This window comes from Perognathus longimembris, chromosome 6, assembly GCF_023159225.1.
Source record: "Perognathus longimembris pacificus isolate PPM17 chromosome 6, ASM2315922v1, whole genome shotgun sequence".
In the NCBI taxonomy this organism is placed as follows: domain Eukaryota; kingdom Metazoa; phylum Chordata; class Mammalia; order Rodentia; family Heteromyidae; genus Perognathus; species Perognathus longimembris.
Window position 1 is genome coordinate 15,470,346 of NC_063166.1, and position 26,652 is coordinate 15,496,997.

The following is a 26,652-nucleotide window of genomic DNA, read 5'->3' on the forward strand; positions in this document are numbered from 1 at the left end:
TCAATGGCATTGAAAAACCATTTTTCTCTCAGTGAATTCTCTATCCAATATTAACTTCTGGATAGCTCTCTTCATGGCCTCATTCCTCAGACTATAGATAACAGGGTTGAGTGTTGGAGGAATTACTGTGTAAAAGATAGAGAGTAAAAGATCCATGGTAGTTGAGGAATCTGAAGTTGGTTTGAGATTTGCACACATGCCTGAGGAGAGGAAAATTGAGACAACGAAGAGGTGTGGCAGGCAGGTGGAGAAGACCTTAGATCGGCCTTCAGCAGAGGGGATTCTTAGAACTGTGGAGAATATGTGGGTGTAGGAGAAGGCAATGGAGATGAAACAGGCGAAGGCTGCCCCAATGACGACAATATCTACTCTATCGACAGCAAGGTAATCATTGGAACAGGAGAGCTTCACAATTTGAGGGACATCACAGAAGAATTGGTGAATTACTTTGGATTTACAGAATGTGAGAGACAATGTGACAGCCATATACAAAGTTCCTGTGATGCCTCCACTTACCCATACAGCTGTCACAGCTCTCTTACACTTTCTGGGATCCATAATGAGCTCATAGTGCAGTGGGTAGCAAATGGCTACATAGCGGTCATAAGACATCACGGTGAGAATGGCCAGCTCAGCCCAGGCCAAAGCCGTGAAGAAGAAAACCTGGAGCATGCACTGAGCATAGGAAATATAGCCATTTCCCGTGAGGGAATTGTCAATGGACTGGGGGACGGTGACAGAGATGAAGGAAGCATCCAGAAGGGAAAGTTGCTTCAGGAAGTAATACATGGGAGACTGGAGCTGCTCATCCAGTGTTGTGATGGTGATAATGATGAAGTTGCTTGTCAAGGCCAAAAGGTACATCACCAAGAACAGGAAAGCTTGTAAGAGCTGCAGATGAGGATTCTCAGAAAACCCCAAGAGGAAGAATCCACTTACTTTGGTTCCATTTGTCAGAACCATTTGAAACATACAAATTGTATTAGCATCTGGAAAATTTAATCATATGTGAAATCCAGTCAAAGAAGCTTAAATAAGTTACCCATTTGGTAATGACTTTATTGCTTTAGTTCCTCGTAGTTAGCCTGTCAATTTACAAAACTAAAACACCCTACTAATACTACTACTTCTATTATAAATTTATTATTTGCAGAGGCCATTCTGGACTAGAACTCAAGGCCTGGGCACTGTGATTAAACTCATGTGGTCAAGACTAGTGTTTAACCACTTGAGCCACAGTCCTATTTCCAAGTTTATGGTGGTTCATTGGAGATGAGTCTCATGGATTTTTCTGCTTGAGCTTGACTAGAATCATGATCCTCATCTCTTGGGCTCCTGAGTAGCTAGGATTCCAATGTTGAGCAACAGCTTCCTGACTTTGAATATGTATTTACAAAGACACAAAAGGCCTTTTGATAAAAATATAATTAAATTGAAGTATTGTTCAGAAGAGATTTTTCTCTATTACCTACATGTGCCAGGGTATCTTTGAAGATCTTGGATGATTCTTCATTAGATTTACTCATCAGTAGCAATATTTCGTAATTTAAAGGTTATCAATTCTTTAGCCATCAATGTAATAAATGTACATAAATTAATGAGTTTTAAGATGTACTCATTTTCAGTGATCTGTTTCTTCTCATACTAAAATTAACAATATTGAATCCCCAAACCAACTTACCGATTTTTAATGTCATAATTCTCACACTCTTTCCCTATTCCTCATTCAAAATTTGAAGACTCACGGCTTTTCTTCTCGATGTACAGTTAGGTATGGAAGGTAGTAACAACATCTGACATCTCTTGTAGAATCACAAAGATCTTAAAAACCTTGTTTTTCCCGAGAACATGGTCAGTTGAGGCTTTTTGGGCGAGGTAAAGACTGATTTCTTTCAAAACACATACATGCTAAACGGGAAAAAGAAATCATTTTTTCTCTCCCTGTGTTAGCTGAAATTGCGATCATTGAAATTTCCATATGAAGACAGAGTAGATTGGCAAACATGCGATTCTGTTGCCTGTAGCTCAAGGTTGTGAAACTTAAAGGACACATGAATTGTCTAGAGAATTGTGAAGATTCAGGGCGCATGCGCACACTCACAAGTTCCCATGCAGAAGGTCTCAGGTGGAGCTGGGGAGGAAGCCCAGGGCCTGCCAGGCTCTCAGGTGCAGCCTGGGCTGCGGGTCTGAGCTCCACATGAGAAGCAGCACTTTGGCAGCTGAGTGGTGCACTTTGGAAAGTCCAACAGGAAAACTTGAATGAGTTTCAAGTAACTGTGTGTCTAGGTGGAGCCTCCTAGAAACTTAGATGTCTGTGGTCATCTTTATGTTTAACCTTGAGGCCTGGGTACCGAATCTCAGATTTCAGCTATTTCAGTCTTTCATTATGATAGTGAAGGTAATAAATGTTTTCTGAGAGTTCCCAGAAATCATTTAATTGTTCTCCTTGAAAAACTCACAAGGTGATCCTGGCGATTAAAACATATAATGACATTTCTGTGACCATGCTATAAATTTTGCATTTTCTGTATTTGTCATTTTCCTTAATCTCCAACCAGGAGAGATAGGCTTTGTAGGGGAAAATATTATTTATTTCTAGTATTCACACATATGTTTTTGAAATTATTGTGTAATTTTTATTTGTCTTAATATTATTTGTTAATGTGTTATACAGAAGGAATTTCTCACTATTATTTTGTACTCTATTGGGGAAGCACATAGACTTTTGTGGTAATCCTGTAGGCATGAAACTCTGGTGGCCTAAGTCTGAATTCTGGCTCTACACTTTATGTTAATACTTTGGCAAAATGTTTTTTTCTTGACTATATAATATTTGAGGCATAGCCGTAGTTAAAAGTTATCTTTTAAAAAAATTTTAGACATTTCATTAGCCTCAACAAAGCTGTGCCTCAACCATATCATTTCTGTTTTCTTTTATCTGTCATTATTTAAATTTGTCAGGGTTATAGTTACATACATACATTAGATTTCATGTCACAATTGTTACGCCCTCCCTCATTTTTCTCCCACCTTCCCTGTCCCTGTCTACTGTTTCCCATCTATTGATGTTTTAATTATTTATTTACAGACTTGCAAATCTTTTCTGGACTAGACTGAACTGTCTAGCCTCCTGCCTCAAACTCCCAAGTACTTTGACTGAGAGCTTTGCACCACCAATGCCATGTTTTTCTTTTTGGAAGAGAGAGAGAGAGAGAGAGAGAGAGAGAGAGGCAGAGAGACAGACAGAAAGAGAGAGAGAGACAGACAGAGACACAGACAGAGACAGACAGAGACAGAGAGAGATACAGTCATTGGGCTTGAACTCAGGGCCTTGTTTCTGTCTCTGAACTACTGTCTTTGAACTTTTATGCTGAAAGCCAGACACAGGCCCACTCTTAGCTTTTAGTGGTTAATTGGAGACAAGAGTTTCACTGACTTTCCTCCTTGAGCTGGCTTTGAACTGTGATCCTCAGATCTCAGCCTCCTAAGTAGCTAGGATTACATGGGTGAGCAATGTGTATTCCGATTTCAAAGAGATTTTAACACTTATATCAGCCTTATGTGTCTTTAATTTATCTGAAAAAGTGAGTATTTCTGGTAAGTAGATTTACAGAAAAACTAAAAATGTGGATACTTAGTGCTAAGTTGTGATCATTATTGTTTCATTTAAAATACTAGCACACAACATTTTCTAGCAAATGCAAAAGACAACGCAATTCATAACTAGTTTTGGACTGAAAAGTATAATAAGGAAACAGTTGCACAGTTTGAGTTGTCTAATACCTAAAGCAAATTACATAGGAAAAGTATGAATTCATAACACTTTTTTCTACCTAGATTTAAAATATTATTTTTATATTGTGAAAAAATGTACAGAGGAGTTACAGTTTCATACATAAAGCAGTGAGTACATTTCTTATCAAATTTATTACCTCATAACACTTTTATCATCTGTAAAAAGTCCGTAATACTTCAGACACTGCAGTAATATATTTTCAGTATCTCTGTGTTGATATCTACAATATAATTTGCTGGTAAAATGAAGAATACACTTAATTAACATTATTATAAGTTGGAAGTGCTCATGTACTTTTGGTTCAGCTGTGGTTTGAACTAAACCTATTATATTTTCCAGACAATCACAACACTTTTACTTTAGTGGGTTTTTTTTTGAGATATTGTTTATGGTTATGCCAGTCCTAACCATAATCTTCCTATTTATTTTTTTTCAAAGTTGAATGATAAGTACACTCCTCCCTGTTCAGGTTTTTATTGATAACAATGCAGCTATGTGAATGTTTTGCCTGGGCTGTCATCGAACTTACATTCCCTTCTTTTCCACATCCCAATTGGCTAGGATCATAGTTGTGAATTCACTGCATGAGCCATAAAATAGAATGGAAGTTTCAATATTTTTGAGACACCAATTTTCCTCAAATTCATCTGTAAACTGAGTCTGATGACTAATAGGTTCAAGCAGGTGTTGGTGTTGTGCAACTGATAAAATGATTGAATAATAATACAAAAATATATATGACCACAAGTCACAACCTGAAGAAGAAAGCTAGTGCCTATATTCATCACCAATGTCTATGATATTAAGTAGGATATTGGCATAGTATAGATTATCTAGACTAAGGTTCGTGTGTGCATAGGCATGTGATTTAGGATAAATGAGGCACTGCAATGGTGGGGTGCTCTCCTCATGGTCTTTCAGTGAAAAGTTGTGGAACTACTGAATAGTTCTTTGGTATGGATCTTGTACTCTCCCTCCTACTATTCATTCAAATGATTCCAGGTGTATTCAGAGCTACCTGTGAAATGCTCAATAATAAAAGTTCCTGCAAACATGTAGGGGAACATGTACATTACTATGGAATAAAGAAAGATTGATTTGTTTATTAATGTAATAATACATTACAGAGAGGTGAATATCAATGAAAAATTTTTTATTAAAGTTGACATCTTTATGATTCAAAATATATGTTGAATTTGAAATACTGTGGTATACATTTTGAATATATTCTTTGAATACAGTTTTAATATTTTTGAATTATAAAACCACTGATCTGGGGAGCAAAAATCCATTGAGTTGGCCACTGATCTCTCATGACTATAATTTTATCTACCCAGAAGGTTGAGATATGACATGACATTTTTAAGCCAGCCTTGATATGCCCTGATTCAGTGCCTGATTTCTTCAGGTGAACTGAGATTTGAATCAGCAATTTGTCCCTCTAGGCTGGTTTCTAACTGTGAGCTCATGTCTCAACCTTCTGGGCACATAAAATTATACTAAGTGAAATGAGCCAGACCCAAGGAAACATAGACTCAATGGTTTTCCTCATTGGTAATAGTTAGTACATGTCCATGATAGTCCTAACAGAAGATCACAATAGTTAATTACTATGTACATATGAACACATAGGATTATGCTAAGTGAAATAATCTCCAAGTTATAGAAATAGTGGTTTTCCATTGTCTTTGTCATTTTCAGTGTACCATCAGAAATTATGCCACTTTTTTGTGTTGTTTGTTTCCCCAGAGTTTTACATCTGATGGCGCTGTTACTAATTTCTGTATCCTGGGAATTGTACATATGTTAATTGGAACAAGGGAAGGAAAGAGGAACATCAAAATAGACAGACAAAGTGTAAAAGGTGAACCAATGCAACAGGAATAATAACAAAATAGTATGCTGTAATCCAACTGTACAACTCATGGGCTGGAGGGAAGGAAAAGTGAGGGGGGAAGTAACAATTTTGATAATAAATATACCCACTTCCTTATGTATGAAACTGAAACTGCCCTGTACAACACTTTGAGAATAAACAAATAAAAAATAAATAAAAGTGTAAAAAAAATAGGGGGATCATAGTCTGAGGTTGACTCACAATGGAAGACCCTATTGTAAATTTAACAAAAGAAAATCCATCTGGGGGCACAATTCATGCTGGAGAGCATTTCTAGCAAGTGTGGATCTCTATGGTTAAACTTCAGTACCACACACATACCACACACAAAATATACAACACAAATTGAAAACTAAATAAACCTGCATTAGACTTAATATTTTATTATCTAATTCAGTTGGCTTAATGAAACAACAGATCAATGAAATCAGTAGTTCAAAAATTGAGTGGAGCTAGTGCTAGTGAATTAATCCTGAGATCTTAGCTGCTCAGCAGCCTGAGATGTAAGGAATGCAGTTCAAAGGCAGCAAAGGCAAAGAAGTCCACGAAATGCTTATCTCCAATTAACCACCAGAAAACCAGAGGTGGTGCTGAGACTCAAAAGTGATAGAGCACTAGCATTCAGTAAAGGAGCTCAGGGACAATGTCCCAGCTTTGAGTTCAAGCCCCAGAATTGGCACAATAAAAATTGTATTGAAATCTATCATTGGTACACTACTCAAAAAAGAAACATACTTATACGAGTTACTACAGATGGGTTAAATAGTTAATAAACGAGTAGATAAAAGATATGATAGTCATTTGTGCTTATGTCTGGTAAATTAGGCTGGACAATGTTTCTTGCCACAAATTTTAAAACATATTCATTACTAAAGAAAATTGCCTCTAACACAAGAGATGAACACAACTGCATTAGGAAGAGATAGTTTATACTAAAATGGTTGCTTTTTAAAAATAAAATTATATGATTTCTAAGTAATTGAACATAGGATTTGCCATTCAACAAAGGAGTTGACCAACACAATGCATTTTGGTTGCTTTTTATTGACACAACCTAAAAAAATAATTCTGCTAATAAAAATTTCCAGATACATAATATTGGAGATTGATCAATGGCATTGGAAAAACCATGGTTTTCTCAGTGAACTCATGATCCAACATTAGCTTCTGTATAGCTCTCTTCATGGTCTCATTCCTCAGACTGTAGATAACAGGGTTGAGTGGAGGAATTACTGTGTAAAAGATAGATAGTAAAAGATTTAAGGTAGTTGAAGAGTCTGAAGTTGGTTTGAGATATGCCCACATGCCTGTGGAGAGGAAAATTGAGACAACACAGAGGTGTGGCAAGCAGGTGGAGAAGACCTTAGATCGGCCTTCAGCAGAGGGGATTCTTAGGACCGTGGAGAATATATGGGTGTAGGAGAAGGCAATGGAGATGAAACAGGCTGAGGCTGCCCCAATGACGACAATATCTATTCTCTCAACAGCAAGGTAATCATTGGAGCAGGAGAGCTTCACAATTTGAGGGACATCACAGAAGAACTGGTGAAATACTTGGGCTTTACAGAATGTGAGAGACAATGTGACAGCCATATGCAAATTTCCTGTGGTGCCTCCACTTACCCATAAAGCTGTCACAGCTCTCTTACACTTTCTGGGGTCCATGATGAGCTCATAGTGCAGTGAGAAGCAAATGGCTACAGAGTGGTCATAAGACATCACCGTGAGAATGGCCACCTCAGCCCAGCCCAAAGAGGTGAAGAAGAAAACCTGGAGCATGCACTGAGCATAGGAAATATAGCCATTTCCCGTGAGAGAATTGTCAGTGGACTGGGGGATGGTGACAGAGATGAACGAAGTGTCGAGAATGGAAAGTTGCTTCAGGAAGTAATACATGGGAGACTGGAGCTTCTCATCCAGTGTTGTGATGGTGATGATGGTGAAGTAGCCCTTATGAAGGCCAAAAGGTACATTACCAAGAACAGGAAAGCTTGTAAGAGCTGCAGATGAGGATTCTCAGAAAACCCCATGAGGAAGAATCCACTTACTTTGGTTCCATTGGTCAGAGCCATTTGAAACATACAAATTGTATTAGCACCTGGAAAATTTAATCATATGTTAAATTCAGTCAAAGAAGCTTAAATAAGCACCTATTTGATAATCACTGTTTAGTTCTACAGTTCCTGACAAGTCATCTCTCATTTTTGAAATTTAATATATATTACGTTACTGCTACTACTAATAGTACAATACTTAATAGTTTTGGGTTTGTGTGTCCCTTCTGTGGATGAACTGAAGGCCTTGGTGGTGTCACTAAACTATTGTATTCAACAGTAGTGTTTTATCACTTGAGCTACAGTTCTGCTTCCAACTTTGTGGTATTTAATTAGAGATAAGAATCTCAAGCACTTGCCTAAACCTATGCTAATTATTCCCTATGAGGGAGACCATAGAGTCCCTGTTTCATTGGGTCTGGCTCACTTCACTTAGTATAATTTTTTCTAAGTCCTTCCATTTCCTTATGAATGGGGCAATGTCATTCTTTCTGATAGAGGCATAAAATTCCATTGTGTATATGTACAACATTTTCATGATCCATTTGTCTACTGAGGGGCATCTGAGTTGGTTCCATATTCTAGTTATGATAAATTGTGCTGCGATGAACATTGTTGTGCTGGTGGCTTTAGTGTGTTCTTGTTTGTGGTCTTTTGGGTAGATGTCCATAAGTGGGGATGCTGGGTAATAGGGTAGCTCTATGTTTAGCCTTCTGCAGAATCTCCATACTGCTTACCAGAGTGGCAAGTCACAGCAGAGGATCACAAGATCCTCTGATCCTCACAAGATCACAAATAGCTATACACTTATGAACACATAAGATGATGCTAAGTGAAATGAACTCCATGTTATGGAAACAACTGTTATATCACTGTTGTAACTGCTTCCAATGTGCTATGTGAAACCATAGCTTCTATTATTGATGATCTTCTTGTATCCCCTTCCTGTGGTTGTACCTGCACTATCACTGTATCTTATCTGAGTACATTGGAAACCGTGTATACTGGCATTAGAACTAGGAAACTGAAAAGGAATACCAAAATGGAGAGACACAGGGTAAAAAAAGACAAACGACTACAAAAGCCACAGTTGCAAACCTGTTTGCTGTAAATGCAGCAAACAACTCATGGGGGGGAAAGGGAACGGGGGAGTGGGGAGGGTGGAATGAGGAAGGAGGTAACAGTATAAGAAATGTATCCAATGCCTAACATATGAAACTGTAACCTCTCTGTACATCAGTTTGGCAATAAAAATAAAAAAAAATAATCTCAAAGAGTTTTGTGTCTGAGCTTGATTGTAATCATGATTCTCTGATCTCAGGCTCCAGAGTAGCTAGGATCAGTTCCTGGTTTTGAGTATGTTTTTTAAAAGACTTTACTTAAAAATAACTTAATTTAAGTATTATTCAGTTAAGATTTTTCACTATTACCTACATGTGTCAAAGACTCTTTGAAGAGCTTGGATGAATCTTTACTTAAGTAAACTCATAAATACCAATATTTCTTAATTTAAAGATTTCCAGAGGGCTGGGAATATGGCGTAATATGGCCTAAGTGCTTACCTGATATGCATGAAACCCTGCGTTCGATTCCTCAGCACCACATATATAGAAAAGGCTGGAAGTGGCTCTGTGGCTCAAGTGGCAGAGTGCTAGCCTTGAGCAAAGAGAAGCCAGGGACAGATCTTAGGCCCTGAGTTTAAGCCCCAGGACTGGCCAAAACAAAACAAAGCAAAAGATTTCCTATTCATAGCTCATCACTATAATAATATACCTAAATTAAATAAGGAGTCGTAAAATGTTCAAATTTTCAGTGATCTATGCTTCTTCTCATGTTAAACCAACTCAAAGATTGTTAATCTTGTCATAATTCGCACAGTCTTCCTCATCCAAAATTTGAAAACTCACCGCTTTTCTTCTAGGTGAATAGAAAGCTATGGAATGTTGTCACAACATCTAACATTTCTTCTAGAATCACACAGACCTTAAAGATCTTATTTTCCAAGAAAACAGGGTCAGTTGAGGCTTTTAGGGGGAGGTACAGGGTGACATTTTTCAAAACACACACATGCCAAGTGAGAAAAAGAAATCATTTTCTTTCTCCCCATGGAGGCTGAAACTGGGATCGTTGAAGTTTCCATATGAAGTGTATTGGGAAACCTGTGCTTCTGTTGCCCGTAGCTCAAGGTTGTGGAAAATTTAAAGGACACACGAACTGTCTAGAGAATTGTGAAGATTCAGGGCGCATGCACACACTCCCAAGTTCCCATGCAGAAGGTCTCAGGTGGAGCTGGGAGGAAGCCCAGGGCCTGCCAGGCTCTAAGGTGCAGCCTGGGCTGCGGGTCTGAGCTCCACATGAGAAGCAGCACTTTGCCAGCTGAGTGGCGCACTTCGGAAAGTCTAACAGTAGAACTTGAATGAGTTTCAAGTAACTGTGTGTCTAGGTGGAGCCTCCTAGAAACTTAGATGTCTGTGATCATCTTTATGTTTAACCTTGAGGCCTGGGTACCGAATCTCAGATTTCAGCTATTTCAGTCTTTCATTATGATAGTGAAGGTAATAAATATGTTTTCTGAGAGTTCCCAGAAGTCATCTAATTGTTCTCCTTGAAAAACTCACAAGGTGATCCAGGTGATCTAAACATAGAATGATATTTCTGTTACCATGCTATAAATTTTGCATTTTCTATATTTGACATTTCTCATTAAACCACAAGCAGGAGAGATAGGTTTAGTAGGGGAAAGTTTATTTATTTCTAGTATTCACACATAGCTTTTTGAAATTATTTTGTAGTTTTTATTGGCCTTATTATTATTTGTTCAACTCTTATATAGAAGTAATTTCTCACTTACTATCATCTTGTACTATATTAGGGAAAGCACATAATTTTGTGGTAATCCTGTAGGCATGAAACTCAGGTGGCCTAAGTTTGACTTCTGGTTCTACAATTTACTTTTAATTTTTTGGCAAAATCTTTTTTCTTGTTTAGAAAATGTTTGAGGCATAGCTCAACAAAGTTGTCTTAAGAATATTTTAATAGCCTCAACAATGCTGTGCTTCAACCATTTCCTTTCTTTTAAATTTTATTATTTAATTTTATTGTCAGCATGGTGTACAGAGGGGTTAGAGTTACATATGTAAGGTGATGAGTACATTTCTTGTCAAAATTGTTACGCCTTCCTCATTTTCTCCTGTCTTCCCTCCCCCCCCCCAACCAACCGTTTCTATTTAAAAATTATTCATTTCCAGACTTGCAAATCTTTTTTCTGGACTGGACTGAACTCTACATCCTCCTGTCTCAACCTCCCATGTACTTTGACTGAGAGCTATGCACCACCAATGCCATGTTTTTCTTTCCTCTCTTTGGAAGAGACTGTGTGTGTGTGTGTGTATGTGTGTGTGTGTGTGTGTGTGTGTGTGTGTGTGTGTGTGTGTGTGTGTGTGTGTCCTGGGGCTTGAACTCAGGACCTGATATCTGTCTCTGAGCTTCTGTTTTGAGCTTTTGTGCTGAAGGCCAGACATAGCCCCACTCTTAGCTTTTTAGTGGTTAATTGGAGATAAGACTTTCACTGACTTTCCTGCTTGAGCTGGCTTTGAAATGTGATCCTCAGATCTCAGGCTCCTGAGTAGATAGGATTACAGGAGTGAGCAACAAATACCCAGATTTTGATGAGTTTATACTAGCACACAACATTTTCTAGCCAATGCAAAAGACAATGCAATTTATAACTAGTTTTGTACTGAAAAGTGTCATAATGGAACAGTTGCACAGTTTGAAGTGCCCACGGTCTAAAGCAAATTTAATAGGAGCAGTATGAATTTATAACGTTTTTATCATCTGAAAAAGCTCCTAATACTTCTGACACTGTAATAAAATATTTTCAGTATTTCTGTGTTGACATCCACAACATAATTTTCTGATAAAGTGAACTGAAATACCTTGTGTTAATGTTTTCATAAATTGGAAGTGTTAATTTATTTTTGGTTTTACTGGGGTTTGCAATCAGGGTCTTTCACTTTCCAGATAGTTACTTAACCATAAACCTTTTACTTTAGCTTTTCCAGGAATTATTTATGTTTATGCTGGGCCTAATCTGTACTTTGATCTTCCTGTTGATATTTTTCCAAAGGTGAATTATAAGTACACTCCACTCTGTTCAGGTGTTTAATCTTTTTTTTTTTTTTTTTTTTTTTTTTTTGGCCAGTCCTGGGCCTTGGACTCAGGGCCTGAGCACTGTCCCTGGCTTCTTCCCGCTCAAGGCTAGCACTCTGCCACTTGAGCCACAGCGCCGCTTCTGGCCGTTTTCTGTATATGTGGTGCTGGGGAATCGAACCTAGGGCCTCGTGTATCCGAGGCAGGCACTCTTGCCACTAGGCTATATCCCCAGCCCCAGGTGTTTAATCTTATTATTATATTTTTGTCAGTCCTGGGCCTTGAACTCAGGGCCTGAGTACTGTCTCAGGCTTTTTTTTAGCACTCGACCACTTGAGCCACATTGCCATCCCGGGTTTTTCTCTATATCTGGTGCTGAGGAATTGAACCCAGGGCTGCATGTGTACAAGTCAAGCACTCTACCACTAGACCATATTTCCAGCAACTCTGTTCAGGCATTTATTGATGGAAATGCAGATTTGTGAATGTTTTCCTGGGCTGTCATTGAAGTTACATTCTTTTATTTTCCACATCCCAAGGGCTTAGTATCATACATGTGAACTCACTGTATGAGCCATGGAATGGAATGGAAATTTCAATAGTTTTTTTAATTAAACTGTTTTCTTTATTGTCAAAGTGTGGTACAGAGGGGTTACAGATTCATATAAATTTCAGTATTTTTTTCAGTTTTTCTTTTTTATTTTTTTTCAAATTTTTATTATCAAACTGATATACAGAGAGGTTACAGTTTCAGGGCATTGAATACATTTTTTGTACTGTTTGTTACCTCTTCCCTCATTCCCCCTACCCCTCACCCTTTTCCTTTCCCTCCATGAGTTGTTCAGTTCATTTACACCAAATAGTTTTTCAAGTATTGCTTTTGTAGTTGTTTGTCTTTTTTTTACCTTATATACCATTGTTTACCGGAATACATGGTTTCCAATATACTCAGATAAGATACAGAGATAGTGTAGGTACAACCACAGGAAGGGGATACAAGAAGATCGACAATAATAGAAGCTACAGTTACACATAGCACGTTGACAGTAGTTACAACAGTGATATAACAATCGTTTCCATAACATGGAGTTCATTTCTCTCAGCATCATCTTATGTGTTCATAAGGGTATAGCTATTGGGCTCTTGTGATCCTATGCTATGACTAGCCTAAACCTGTGCTAATTATTCCCTATGAGGGAGACCATACAGTCCATGTTTCTTTGGGTCTGGCTCACTTTACTTAGTATAATTTTTTCCATGTCCTGCCATTTCCTTACAAATTGGGCAATGTCAATCTTGGAAATGGGAAGACACAGCTTTTAACAAGATAGTGATAATGAAAGGAACAAATGATCATCTCTCAATCCTAACTCTCAACATTAATGGCCTTAATTCTCCAATTAAAAGACATAGGTTCATAAGTTGGATCAAAAATCAAGATCCATCTTTCTGCTGCCTCCAAGAGACACATCTATCCAGTAAAAGTAAACATCTTCTAAAAGTGAAAGGCTGGAATCAAATCTACCAAGCAATTGGCCCCATTAAGCAGGCCGAAGTTGCAATCCTAGAATCAGACAAAATTGACTTCAAATTTAAAAAGGTAAGAAGAGATGAAGAAGGTTACTACATACTAATAAAGGGATCACTCCTACAGGAAGATATAACCATCCTAAATATCTACACAACAAATACAAGAGCACCCAACTTCATCAATATTTTTAAGACACCAATTTTCCTCAAATTCATCTGTAAACTCAGCCTGATGACTATTAAAGTTCAAGCAGGTGTAGTGGAACTGATAAAATAATTGAATTATAATACAAAAATATATATAACCACAAGTCACAACCTGAAGAAGAAAGCTAGTGCCTATATTCATCACCAATGTCTATGATATTAAGTAGGATATTGGCATAGTATAGATTATCTAGACTAAGGTTCATGTGTGCATAGGCATGTGATTTAGGATAAATGAGGCACTGCAATGGTGGGGTGCTCTCCTCATGGTCTTTCAGTGAAAAGTTGTGGAACTACTGAATGGTTCTTTGGTATGGATCTTGTACTCTCCCTCCTACTATTCATTCAAATGATTCCAGGTGTATTCAGAGCTACCTGTGAAATGCTCAATAATAAAAGTTCCTGCAAACATGTAGGAGAACATGTACATTACAATGGAATAAATGAAGATTGATTTGTTTAGGGAAGGAATACATTACAGAGGGGTAAAGATCAATGAAAAATTTTTTTATTAAAGTTGACCTCTTTACTATTCAAAATATCTGTTGAATTTGAAATACTTTTGAACACATTTTGAATATATTCTTTGAATATAGTTTTAATAGTTTTGAATTATAAAACCACTGATCTGGGGAGCAAAAATCCAATGAGTTAGCCACTGATCTCTCATGACTATAATTTTATCTAGCCAGAAGATTGAGATATAACATGACATTTATAAGCTACCCTTGTCATGCCCTGATTCAGTGCCTGATTTCTTCAGGTGAACTGGAGATTTGAATCAACAATTTGTCCCTCTAGGATGGGTTCTAACTGTGATCTCATGTCTCAACCTTCTTGGCAGTTAAAATACACTAAGTGAACTGAGCCAGACCCAAAGAAACATAGACTCTATGGTTTTCCTCATTGGTAATAGTTAGTACACTTCTACGGTAGTCTTAACAGAGGATCACAATAGTTAATAACTATGTACATAAGAACACATAGGATGATGCTAAGTGAAATGAACTCCAAGTTATAGAAATAAGTGGTTTCCCGTTGTCTTTGTTATTTTCCATGTACTATTGGAATTTATGTCACTTTCTTTTGTTTTTTTTTTTCCCCACGGTTTTACCTCTGATTTAGCTGTTACTGATTTCTGTATCATGGGTGTTGTACATATGTTTATTGGCACTAGGGAAGGGAAGAGGAAGATCAAAATAGAGAGACAAAGTGTAAAAGGTGAACTAATGCAACAGGAATACTTACAAAACAATATGCTGTAATCCAACCAAACAACTCATGGGTTGGAGGGAGGGAACTGGGGAGGAGGGGAGGAGGAAAAAAATGAGTGGAGGTAATAAAAGTTTTGATAATAAATGTACTCACTGCCTTATGTATGAAACTGTATCCCCTCTGTATATAGTTTGAGAGTAAATAAATAAACGAATAATGATGTTAAAGAAAGAAAAAAGCTAAGCAAGAGTAAGAGGTCCAGAGTTCAAGCTGTATGTAATAGCTGTTTAACACATTGAGACCTATCTCAAAAATAACTAGAGCAAAATATGCTGAGGGTCTGCTTCCAGGGGTATATTGTCTACCTGAAAAGCACAAATTTAAGAGTTTATACCTCAGTACTGCCAACATCAAACACACAAAATTTTTTCTAGGTTAAATATTGATTTTCACTACATATTTTAAAATGGTTACTTAAAATATTTTATTGGAACATATTAGTAGTACAGAGGGTTTTCATTGTGACATAACTATACATGCTGACAATGTTCTTGATCAGTCTTCTCCTCCCCTTCTCCTCCTTTACAAAGCAGTTGCAACAGATTTCACTCTTCTATACATGTACACAAAGTACTAGCACCATATTCACTTTCCTTCTTTTTTCTACCTCCATCACCTTTTCTTCCCAGTATGCTCAGCTTAAGAAAGACCTGTCTTCTCTTCATATCATTCATTTGTAAGATATTCTTCATTATTACATGTTAAATTCTCAAAGGGCTTTTACCATAGTATGCCATAAATTCACACCTTGTAATTTAATAATATTACCCCTCCTCCCTTATTACTCTCTAGTTTCCACTAACCCTTACTTGCTCTACCATTATTCAGTAGATTCCATTGAATTTCATTAGACTACCTTATAAATTATTGACAAAACTAGAAATTAATTAAACTAAGGAATAGTTACTAATTCTGGGGATATTTTAAATGCATAGTGATTGTCATGAAAATAGGAAATTTAACGACAAATGTATGTATATATTTCAAAAACCAATTCAATATCAAATTAAGTTGGCTCAATGAAACGACTAGTGCCAGTGGCTTAATCTGAGATATTAGCTGCACAGCAGCCTGAGATTTAAGGAATGCAGTTCAAAGGCAGGAAAGACAAAGAAGTCCATGAAAAGCTTATATCCAATTAATCACCAGAAAACCAGAGGTAGGGCTGAGGCTCAAAGAGATAGAGCACCAGCCTCGAGTAAAGGAGTTCAGGGACAGTGTCCAGGATTTCAGTTCAAGCCCTAGAATTTGCACAATAAACATTGTATAGAAAGCTATCATTGGTACACTATTCAAAAAGGGAACATGCATATACGGGTTATTGTTGATGGGTTAAACAGTTAATAACTGGATAAAAGATATGATAGTCATTTGTGCTTATTATGTCTGGTAAATTAGGCTGGTCAATATTTCTTGTCACAAGTGTTAATACATATATTAATTATTAAGGAAAACTACCTCTAACATAAGACATGAACACACTGCATTAGGAAGTGATAGTTTATACTAAAAATGTTGCTTTTGTAAAATATAATTGTATGTTCTCTAAGTAATTGTACATTGGGTTTGCCACTCAACAGGAATTTACCAACACAATGCATCTTGGTTGCTTTTTATTGACACAACATATAGTAGGAATTATGCTAATAAAAATTTCCAGAAGGAAATCTGCTAATAAAAATTTCCAGATACATAATATTGTAGATCTCTCAATGGCATTGAAAAACGATTTTTCTCTCAGTAAATTCTCTATCCAGTATTAACTTCTGGATAGCTCTTTTCATGGTATCATTCCTCAGACTATAGATAACAGGGTTGAGTGTTTGAGGAATTACTGTGTAAAAGATAGATAGTAAAAGATCTAAGGTAGTTGAAGAGTCTGAAGTTGGTTTGAGATATGCCCACATGCCTGTGGAGAGGAAAATTGAGACAACACAGAGGTGTGGCAGGCAGGTGGAGAAGACCTTAGATCGGCCTTCAGCAGAGGGGATTCTTAGAACTGTGGAGAATATGTGGATGTAGGAGAAGGCAATGGAGATGAAACATGCTGAGGCTGCCACAGTCATGAGAATATTCACTCCAACGACTGCAAGGTAATCATTGGAGCAGGAGAGCTTCACAATTTGAGGGACATCACAGAAGAATTGGTGAATTACTTTGGCTTTACAGAATGTAATAGAAAATGTGGCAGTTGTGTACATGATTCCTGAGATACCTCCACTTACCCATACAGCTGTCACAGCACCCCGACATTTCCTGGGATGCATGATGAGTTCATAGTGCAGTGGGTAGCAAATGGCTACATAGCGGTCATAAGACATCACCGTGAGAATGGCCAACTCAGCCCAGGTCAAAGCCATGAAGAAGAAAACCTGGAGCACGCATTGCACATAGGAAATATAGCCGTTGCCCGTAAAGGAATTGTCAATGGACTGGGGGATGGTGACAGAGATGAAGGAGGCATCCAGAATGGAAAGTTGCTTCAGGAAGTAATACATGGGAGACTGGAGCTGCTCATCCAGTGTTGTGATGGTGATAATGATGAAGTTGCTTGTCAAGGCCAAAAGGTACGTCACCAAGAACAGGAAAGCTTGTAAGAGCTGCAGATGAGGATTCTCAGAAAATCCTATGAGGAGGAATCCACTTCCTTCTGTTCCATTGGTCTGAACCATTTGGAAAATGGAAATTGTATTAGTACCTGGAAAATTTTAACATATGTGAAATCCAGTCAAAGAAGCTTAAATAAGCTATTCATTTGGTAACCACCATTTATTTCTGCAGCTCCTGATCATTTATTTTTTCAGTCATTGGGCTTGAACTCTGGACCTGGGCATGTCCCTGAGCTCATGTCTAGCCCTTGAGCTAGAGTGCTATTTCCAGTTTTCTGGTGGTAAATTGGAGATAAGTGTCTCATTGCCTTTTCTGTCCAGACTGGCTTTGAAGCCAGATCCTTAGATCTCTGCCTCCTGAGTAGCTAGGATTACAGGTGTAATCCTGTAAACCATTGGCATCTGGCTTCAACCTGTTATTTTTTAATAGTTATTTTATATTACTACCTCCACCATCACTACCACCACTGCCACTACTACAACTACTACTACTACTACTACTATTTCTATTGCTATTGGTATTTTATTGCTCTTATTTATTATTTTTTGTGTCTCTTTTGTGGCTTGAATTTAAAGCCTGGCACTGTCACTAAACTATTGGGCTCAAGAATATTATTTTACCACACAAGCCACAGTTGAAGTTCCAAATTTAAGGTGTTTAATTGGAGATAAAAGTCTTATGGACTTTCCTGCCTGAGCTAGCATGTTACCATGATCCTCACATTTCAGACTTCTGAGTAGCTAGGATTCCAGGTGTGAGCTGTTGCTGCCTGGCTTTGAATTTATACATTAAACAATACATAGGGACTTTTGATTAAAAAGTATAATTTAATTGAACTTATGCACAGTAACTGGTGGCAGGGATTCTTTGAAGAGTTTGGACAATTCTTTACTTAGATAAATAAATACCAATATTTCTTAATTTAAACAATTTCAATTTATTGCCCATTAATGTAATAAATATACATTAAATAATAGGAGTTGTAAAACATGCTCATTTCCAGTTATCTGTGCTTGTATAGTTAAAATTAACAATCTTTATTCCCAATCTAATTTGACGCTTATTACCTTCCCTCTTCCTCATTCAAGATTTGAAAACTTACCTCTTGTCTTCTAGATGTACAGGTAGCTATGGAAGGTCGTGACAACATCTGACATTTCTGTTATAATTACATAGACATTAACAGAATTGTTTTCCTGGAGAAGAGGGTTGGTTGAAGCTTTTTAGGGGAGGAATTGGATGGCATTTTTTAAAACACATATATGCTAAATGAGGAAAAGGAATAATTGTCTCTCTCTCTGAAATTGGGATGACTGAAATTTCCATATGAAGACAGAGTGGATTGCCAAACATGAGATTCTGTTGCCTGTAGCTCAAGGTTGTGGAAAATTTAAAGGACCTATGAACTGTCTAGAGAATTGTGAAGATTCAGGGCGCATGCGCACACTCACAAGTTCCCATGCAGAAGGTCTCAGGTGGAGCTGGGGAGGAAGCCCAGCGCCTGCCAGGCTCTCAGGTGCTGTCTGGGCTGCTGGTCTGAGCTCCACATGAGAAGATCACTTTGCCAGCTGAGTCGTGCACTTATGAAAGTCTCACAGGAAAATTTAAATGAGTTTTAAAGTAGCAGAGCCCCTAAGGTCGGGCCTCCAAGAAACCTAGTTGTCAGTGTTCATCTTCAAGTTTAACCTTGAGGTCTGGGTATTGGATCTCAGATTTTGGTCAGCTATTTCAGTCATTCATTATGATATTGAAGGTAATAAATACTTGTTGTCAGAGTTCCTAAAATACATGTAACAGTTCTGCTTGAAAAACTCACAAGGTGGTTCTGGCTATTAAAACATATCTGATATCTGTAACAATGCTTATTAGTGGCATTTTCTATACTTGAGGTTTTTCCTTAAACTCTAAACTGGAGAGAGAAAATTAGTAGGGGAAATTGTTATTGATTTCAAGTTTTTTCCCAGAAATTTCTTTCTAAAGTTATTATAAAATATTTATTGGTTTAAATATGATTTATTCAATTGTTACTCATGTAAGGATTTTCTCACTTATTGTTTTGTACTATATTAGGGAATTCATATGAGCTTCTGTGATATCATATAGGCATTAAACTGAGGTTGCCCAAGTTTGAATCCTTGTTCTGTAATTTACTTTTTTTTTGGAAAAAAAAAACATTTTGTTCCTGTTTAGGAAATGGTTGAGGTATAGCTCCACAAAGCTATTAAAATATTTTAAATATTTCAATAGCCTCAACAAAGCTATGCCTCAGTCATTTTCTCTCTAATGTTTTATTTACTTATTTTTAGTTTTGAGATAGGTCTTTGCAAAACTTCTCCTGGATTAGATTGAACTCTTGATTCTCTTGCCCAAGTAGCTTGGATTAGCAGTGTGCACTACCATAACGTGCTTGCTTCTCTTTACTCTTTTTGGAAGAGACGTGTGTGTGTGTGTGTGTGTGTGTGTGTGTGTGTGTGAGTGAGAGAGAGAGAGAGAGAGAGAGAGAGAGAGAGAGAGAGAGAGAGAGATTCCTGTGGCTTGAACTCAGGGCCTGACCTCTGTTTCTGAGCTTCTGTCTAGAAGCGCTTTTTCTCAAGGCTTGCCGTCTACTATTTGAGCCACGGCTGCACTTCTGGATATAAGAGTCTCAGTGACTTTCTTGGAGATAAAAGTCTCAGTGTCTTTCTTGCTTAGCTCACTTTGAATCATGAGTCTCAGATATCAGCCTCCTGGAACTAAGCTGTACTATGATCTTCCTATTTACATTTTTCCAAAGGTGAATTATAAGTACACTCCACTCTGTTCAGGTGTTTAATCTTCTTCTTATTTTTTTGCCAGTCCTGGGCCTTGAACTCAAGGCCTGAGTACTTTCTGTGGCTTTTTTTGCTCAAGGTTAGCACTTGACCACTTGAGCCACAGCACCATTTCTGGCTTTTTCTATATATGTGGTGCTGAGGAATTGAACCTAGGGCTTCATGTATACAAGGCAAGCACTCTAATACTAGACCATATTTTCAGCTCCTCTGTTCAGGCTTTGATTGAGGGAAATGCAGATTTGTGAATGTTTTCCTGGGCTGTCATTGAACTTACATTCTTTTCTTTTCCACATCCCAATGTGTTAGTATCACAGATGTGAACTCACTGCATGAGCCATAGAATGGAATGGAAATTTCAATATTTTTTAATTAAAATTTTTTCTTTATTGTCAAAGTGTGGTAGAGGGGTTACAGATTCACATAAATTTCAATAATTTGCGACACCAATTTTCGTCAAATTCATCTGTAAACTCCGTCTGATGACTATTAAAGTTCAAGCAGGTGTGGGTGTTGTGGAACTGATAAAATGATTGAATAATAATACAAAAATATATATGACCACAAGTCACAACCTGAGGAAGAAAGCTAGAGCATATATATTCACCACCAATGTCTATGATATTAAGTAGGATATTGGCATAGTATGGATTATCTAGACTAAGATACATGTGTGCATAGGCATGTGATTTAGGATAAATGAGGCACTGCAATGGTGGGGTGCTCTCCTCATGGTCTTTCAGTGAAAAGTTTGGAACTACTGAATAGTTCTTAGGTATGGATCTTGGATTCTTCTTCCTACTATTCATTCAAATGATTCCAAGTGTATTCAGAGCTAAGTGTGAAATGCTCAATAATAAACGTTCCTGCAAACATATAGGATAACATGTACATTACTTTGGAATAAACAAAGATTTATTTGTTTAGTGAAATAATACATTAAGGAGAGGTGAAGATCAATGAAAACATTTTTATTAAAGTTGACATCTTTATGAATTGAAATGTTTGTAGTGTTTGAAATACTTTTGATTATATTCTTTGAATACAGTTTTGATATTTTTGAATTATAAAATCACTGATCTGGGGAGCAAAAATCCATTGAGTTAGCCACTGATCGCTCATGACTATAATTTTATCTACCCAGAAGGTTAAGATATGACATGCCATTTATAAGCCAGCCTTGACATGCCCTGATTCAGTGCCTGATTTCTTCAGGTGAACTGGAGAATTTAGTCACCATTTTTTCCCTCTAGGTTGGCTTGTAACTGTGGTCTCATGTCTCAACCCTCTGGGTAGATAAAATATACTAAGTGAACTGAGCCAGACCCAAAGAAACATAGACTCAATGGTTTCATTCATTGGCAATAGTTAGTACATGTCCACAATAGTCCTAACAGAAGAACACAATAGTTTAATAACTATGTACATATGACCACATAGGATAATGCTAAATGAAATGAACTCCAAGTTGTATAAATAAGTGGTTTCCCATTGTCTTTGTTATATTCAATGTACCATTGGAAATTATGTCACTTTCTTTTGTTGTTTTTTCCCCCAGGGTTTTATCCCTGAAGTCCCTGTTACTGATTTCTGTATCCTGGGTATTATACATATGTATATTGGAACTAGGGAAGGGAAGAGGAACATCAAAATGGAGAGACAAAGGGTAATATGTGAACCAATGCAACAGGAATACTTACAAAACAAAATGCTGTAATCGAACTACACAATTCATGGGCTGCAGGGAGGGAATTGGGGAGGGGAGAAGGAGAAAAAAATGAGTGTAGGAGGTAACAGTTTGATAATAAATGTACTCACTGCCCTATGTATGAAACTGTAACTCCTCTGTACATACTTTGAGAATAAATAAATAAATAAATAAATAAATAAATAAAGTTGTTAAAAAAAGGAAAAAAGCTAAGCAAGAATAAGAGGTCAAGAGTTTAAGCTGCATGTAGCTGTTTAACGCATTGAGACCTATTTCAAAAATAACCAGAGCAAAATATGCTGAGGGTCTGTTTCCAGGGGTATATTATCTGTCTGAAAAGCACAAACTTAAGAGTTTAAACCTCAGTACTGCCAACATCAAACAAGCAATAATTTTTCTAAGTTAAATATTGATTTTCATTATATATTTTAAAACAAATCCTTAAATATTTTATTAGCACATATTAGTAGTGGATGTTCATTGTGACTTTTCTATACATGCTTACTATGTTCTTGATTAGTCTTCTTCTCCCCTTTTTCTCCTTCACAAAACAGTTGCAAATGATTTCACTCTTCTAGATATGTACACAAAGTACTGGCACCATAATCCCCTTCCTTCTTTTTCCACCTCCACCTTTCCTTCCCAATATTGTTCAGCCCAAGAAAGACCTGTCTACTATTCATATAATTAATTTGTAAAATATTCTTCATTATTTCATGTTAACTTCTCAAAGGGCTTTTACCATAGTATCCCATATAGTCACACCTTGTACTTTAATAATATTACCCCTCTTTATTACTCTGTAGTTTCCACTAACCTTTACTTGCCCTACTATTATTCAGTAGTTTTCACTGAATTTCATTAGACACCTTATAAAATATTGACACTACTAGAAATGACTTAAACTAAGGAATAGTTATAGTTCTGGGGATATTTTAAATGCATAGAGATTGCCATTAAAATAGGAAATTTAACTACAAATGTACGTATATATTTTAAAAATCAATTCAATATCTAATTAATTTGGCTCAATGAAATAACTAGTGCCAGTGGCTTAATCCTGAGATCTTAGCTGCTCAGCAGCCTGAGATTTAAGGAATGCGGTTCAAAGGCAGTGAAGGCAAAGAAGTACATGAAACTCTTATATCCAATTAATCACAAGAAAACCAGAGGTGGTGCTGAGGCTGAAAGTGATAGAGCACTAGCCTTGAGTAAATGAGCTCAGGGATAGTGTCAGGTTTTGAGTTCAAGCCCTAGAATTTGCCCAATAAACATTGTATAGAAAGCTATAATTGGAACACTATTCAAAAAGAAAATATGCACATATGGGTTATTATTGATTGGTTAAATAGTTAATAACTGAGTGGATAAAAGATTTGATGGTCATTTGTGCTTATGTCTGTAAATTAGGCTGGTCAATGTTTCTGGTCACAAGTGTTAATACTTATATTCATTATTAAGGAAAACGACCTCTAACATAAGACATGAACACACTGCATTAGGAAGTGATAGTTTATACTAAAAATGTTGCTTTTGTAAAATATAATTGTATGATCTCTAAGTAATTGTACATATGTTTTGCCATTCAACAAAGGAATTTACCAACAAAATGCATCTTGATTGATTTTATTGACACAACATATTGAAGGAATTCTGCTAATAAAAATTTCCAGAAGGATTTCTGCTAATAAAAAATTCCAGAAACATAATATTGGAGATCTCTCAATGGCATTGAAAAACCATTTTTCTCTCAGTAAATTCTCTATCCAATATTAACTTCTGTATAGCTCTCTTCATGGTCTCATTCCTCAGACTGTAGATAGCAGGGTTGAGTGTTTGAGGAATTACTGTGTAAAAGATAGATAGTAAAAGATCTAAGGTAGTTGAAGAGTCTGAAGTTGGTTTGAGATATGCCCACATGCCTGTAGAGAGGAAAATTGAGAAAACACAGAGGTGTGGCAGGCAGGTGGAGAAGACCTTAGATCGGCCTTCAGCAGAGGGGAGTCTTAGAACTGTGGAGAATATGTGGATGTAGGAGAAGGCAATGGCGATAAAACAGTTTATGGCTGCTGCAGTCATGAGAATATTCACTCCAACGACTGCAAGGTAATCATTGGAGCAGGAGAGCTTCACAATTTGAGGGACATCACAGAAGAATTGGTGAATTACTTTGGCTTTACAGAATGTAATAGAAAATGTGGCAGTTGTGTACATGATTCCTGAGATGCCCCCACTTACCCATACAGCTGTCTCAGCTCTCTTACATTTTCTGGGATCCATGATGAGCTCATAATGCAGTGGGTAGCATATGGCTACATAGCGGTCATAAGACATCACCGTGAGAATGGCCAACTGAGCCCAGGTCAAAGACGTGAAGAAGAAAACCTGGAGCACGCACTGAGCATAGGAAATATAGCCATGAAGGAATTGTGAATGGATTGGGGGACAGTGACAGATATGAAGGTGGTGTCCAGTAGGGAAAGTTGCTTCAGGAAGTAATACATGGGAGACTGGAGCTGTTCATCCAGTGTTGTGATGGTGATGATGATGAGGTTGCTTGTCAAGGCCAAAAGATACATCACCAAGCACAGGAAAGGTTGTAAGAGCTGTGGATCAGGATTCTCAGAAAATCCTATGAGGAGGAATCCACTTACTCTGGTTCCATTTGTCAGAACCATTTGAAACATACAAAATGTATTCCACCTGGAAAATTTAATCACATGTGAAATCCAGTGAAAGAAGCTTAAATAAGCTACCTATTTGGTAATGACTGTTTATTGCTGCAGTTCCTAATATTTAACCTATCGATTTAAAACTAAAACATACTACTAATAATACTACTTCTATTATTAATTTGTTATTTGGGCAGGTCATCTGGACTTGAACTCAAGGCCTGGGCACTGTGACTAAACTCATGTGGTCAAGACTAGTGTTTTACCACTTGAGCCACAGTCCTATTTCCAAGTTTATGGTGGTTCATTGGAAATGAGTCTCATGGATTTTTCTGCCTGAGCTTGACTAGAATCATGATCCTCATCTCTTGGGCTCCTGAGTAGCTAGGATTCCAGTGTTGAGCAACAGCTTCCTGGCTTTGCATATGTATTTATATTTACAAAGACACAAAGGGACTTTTGACAAAAATACAATTAAATTGAAGTATTGTTCAGATGAGATTTTTCTCTATTACCTACATGTGTCAGAGAATCTTTGAAGATCTTGGATGATTCTTCATTAGATTAACTCATAAGTAGCAATACTTCTTAATTTAAAAGTTTTCAATTCTTTGCCCATCAATATAATAAAGTACATAAATTAAATAATGAGTTTTAAGATGTGCTCATTTTCAGTGATCTAGGTTTCTTCTCATATTAAAATTAACAATATTGAATCACCAAACCAAGTCCTAGATTGTTAATGTCATAATTCTCACACTCTTTCCCTATTCCTCATTCAAAATTTGAAGACTTACCCCTTTTCTTCTCTGTGTACAGTTAGGTATGGAAAGTAGTAACAACATCTGACATTTCTTCTAGAATCACAAAGACCTTCAAAACCTTGTTTTTCCCTAGAACATGGTCAGTTGAGGCTTTTTGGGCGAGGTAGAGTGATGTCTTTCAAAACACATACATGCTGAACTGGAAAAAGAAATATATTTTTTTCTCTCCCAGTGGCAGCTGAAGTAGCGATTATTGAAAATTCCAATAGAAGACAGAGTGGATTGGCAAACTTTCGATTCTGTTGCCTGTAGCTCAAGGTTGTGAAAATTTAAAGGACACATGAACTGTCTAGAGAATAGTGAAGATTCAGGGCGCATGCGCACACTCACAAGTTCCCATGCAGAAGGTCTCAGATGGGAGCTGGGGAGGAAGCCGAGCGCCTGCCAGGCTCTCAGGTGCAGCCTGGGCTGCGGGTCTGAGCTCCACATGAAAACAACTTTCCTGTACTTCGGAAAGTCTCAGAGGCAAATTTAAATGAGTTTAAAGTAACTGTATCTGTAGCTCGAGCCTTCTAGAAACTTACATATCAGTGGTCATTTTTATGTTTAACTTGAAGCCTGGGTACTGAATGTCACAATTTGGTCAGGTATTTCACTATTTCATTATGACAGTGAAGGTAATAAATGGTTTCTGAGAGTTCCCAGAAATCATCTAATTGTTCTCCTTGAAAAACTAGTATTTACATGTATGTTTTTGAAATTATTGTGTAATTTTTATTTCTCTTATTATTATTTGGTGAATTGTTATACAGAAGGATTTCTCACTTGTACTATATTAGGGAAAGGACATGGACTTTTGCAGTAATCCTGTAGGCATGTAACTCATGTGATCTAAATTTGAATTCTGGTTCAAATATTTACTTTTAATTTTGTGACAAAATCTTTTTTCTTGTTTAGAAAATGTTTGAACCATAGCTCAACAATGTTGACTTTTAAAAATATTTTAATAGACTCAACAAAGCTGTTCTTCAACCATATCCTTTCTTTTATATTTTATTATTTAATTTTATTGTCAACATGGTGTACAGAGGGGTTAGAGTTACATATGTAAGGTAGTGAGTACATTTCTTGTCAAAATTTTACGCCTTCCTCATTTTCTCCTGCCTCCCCCCCCCCC

The 26,652-nt window shown here is 37.1% G+C and overlaps 4 protein-coding genes across 4 annotated transcripts; all 4 read right to left on the reverse strand.

Moving 5' to 3' along the window:
• LOC125353570 (olfactory receptor 14J1-like) lies at positions 1 to 963 on the reverse strand. Its single transcript, XM_048349262.1, has one exon. It carries the CDS (start codon positions 961 to 963, stop codon positions 1 to 3), a length of 963 nt encoding a protein of 320 aa, XP_048205219.1.
• A 5,801-nt stretch (positions 964 to 6,764) lies between these two features.
• Positions 6,765 to 16,512, reverse strand: LOC125353571 (olfactory receptor 14J1-like). The gene is made up of 3 exons (XM_048349263.1): positions 16,500 to 16,512; positions 7,742 to 7,791; positions 6,765 to 7,643 (listed from the first exon to the last, which is right to left on the reverse strand). Exons 1-3 carry the CDS (start codon positions 16,510 to 16,512, stop codon positions 6,765 to 6,767), a joined length of 942 nt encoding a protein of 313 aa, XP_048205220.1.
• A 108-nt stretch (positions 16,513 to 16,620) lies between these two features.
• Positions 16,621 to 17,583, reverse strand: LOC125353572 (olfactory receptor 14J1-like). Its single transcript, XM_048349264.1, has one exon. The coding sequence runs from the start codon at positions 17,581 to 17,583 to the stop codon at positions 16,621 to 16,623; it is 963 nt and encodes a 320-aa protein (XP_048205221.1).
• Positions 17,584 to 23,761: 6,178 nt separating this feature from the next.
• On the reverse strand, positions 23,762 to 24,717 carry LOC125353573 (olfactory receptor 14J1-like). The gene is given in 2 exon segments (XM_048349265.1): positions 23,762 to 24,459; positions 24,462 to 24,717. Coding segments are annotated over 2 exon segments (954 nt in total).
• Between the last annotated feature and the right edge of the window lie 1,935 nt (positions 24,718 to 26,652).

Bases quoted from the DNA above. Each gene is read 5' to 3' on its own strand.
- LOC125353570 (XM_048349262.1), bottom strand. From the start codon at position 963: ATGGTTCTGACAAATGGAACCAAAGTAAGTGGATTCTTCCTCTTGGGG.
- LOC125353571 (XM_048349263.1), bottom strand. The intron at 7,644-7,741 runs GTAAGTGGATTC...GGCCTTCATAAG, and splicing joins CTCTGACCAATGGAACCAAA to GGCTACTTCACCATCATCAC.
- LOC125353572 (XM_048349264.1), bottom strand. From the start codon at position 17,583: ATGGTTCAGACCAATGGAACAGAAGGAAGTGGATTCCTCCTCATAGGA.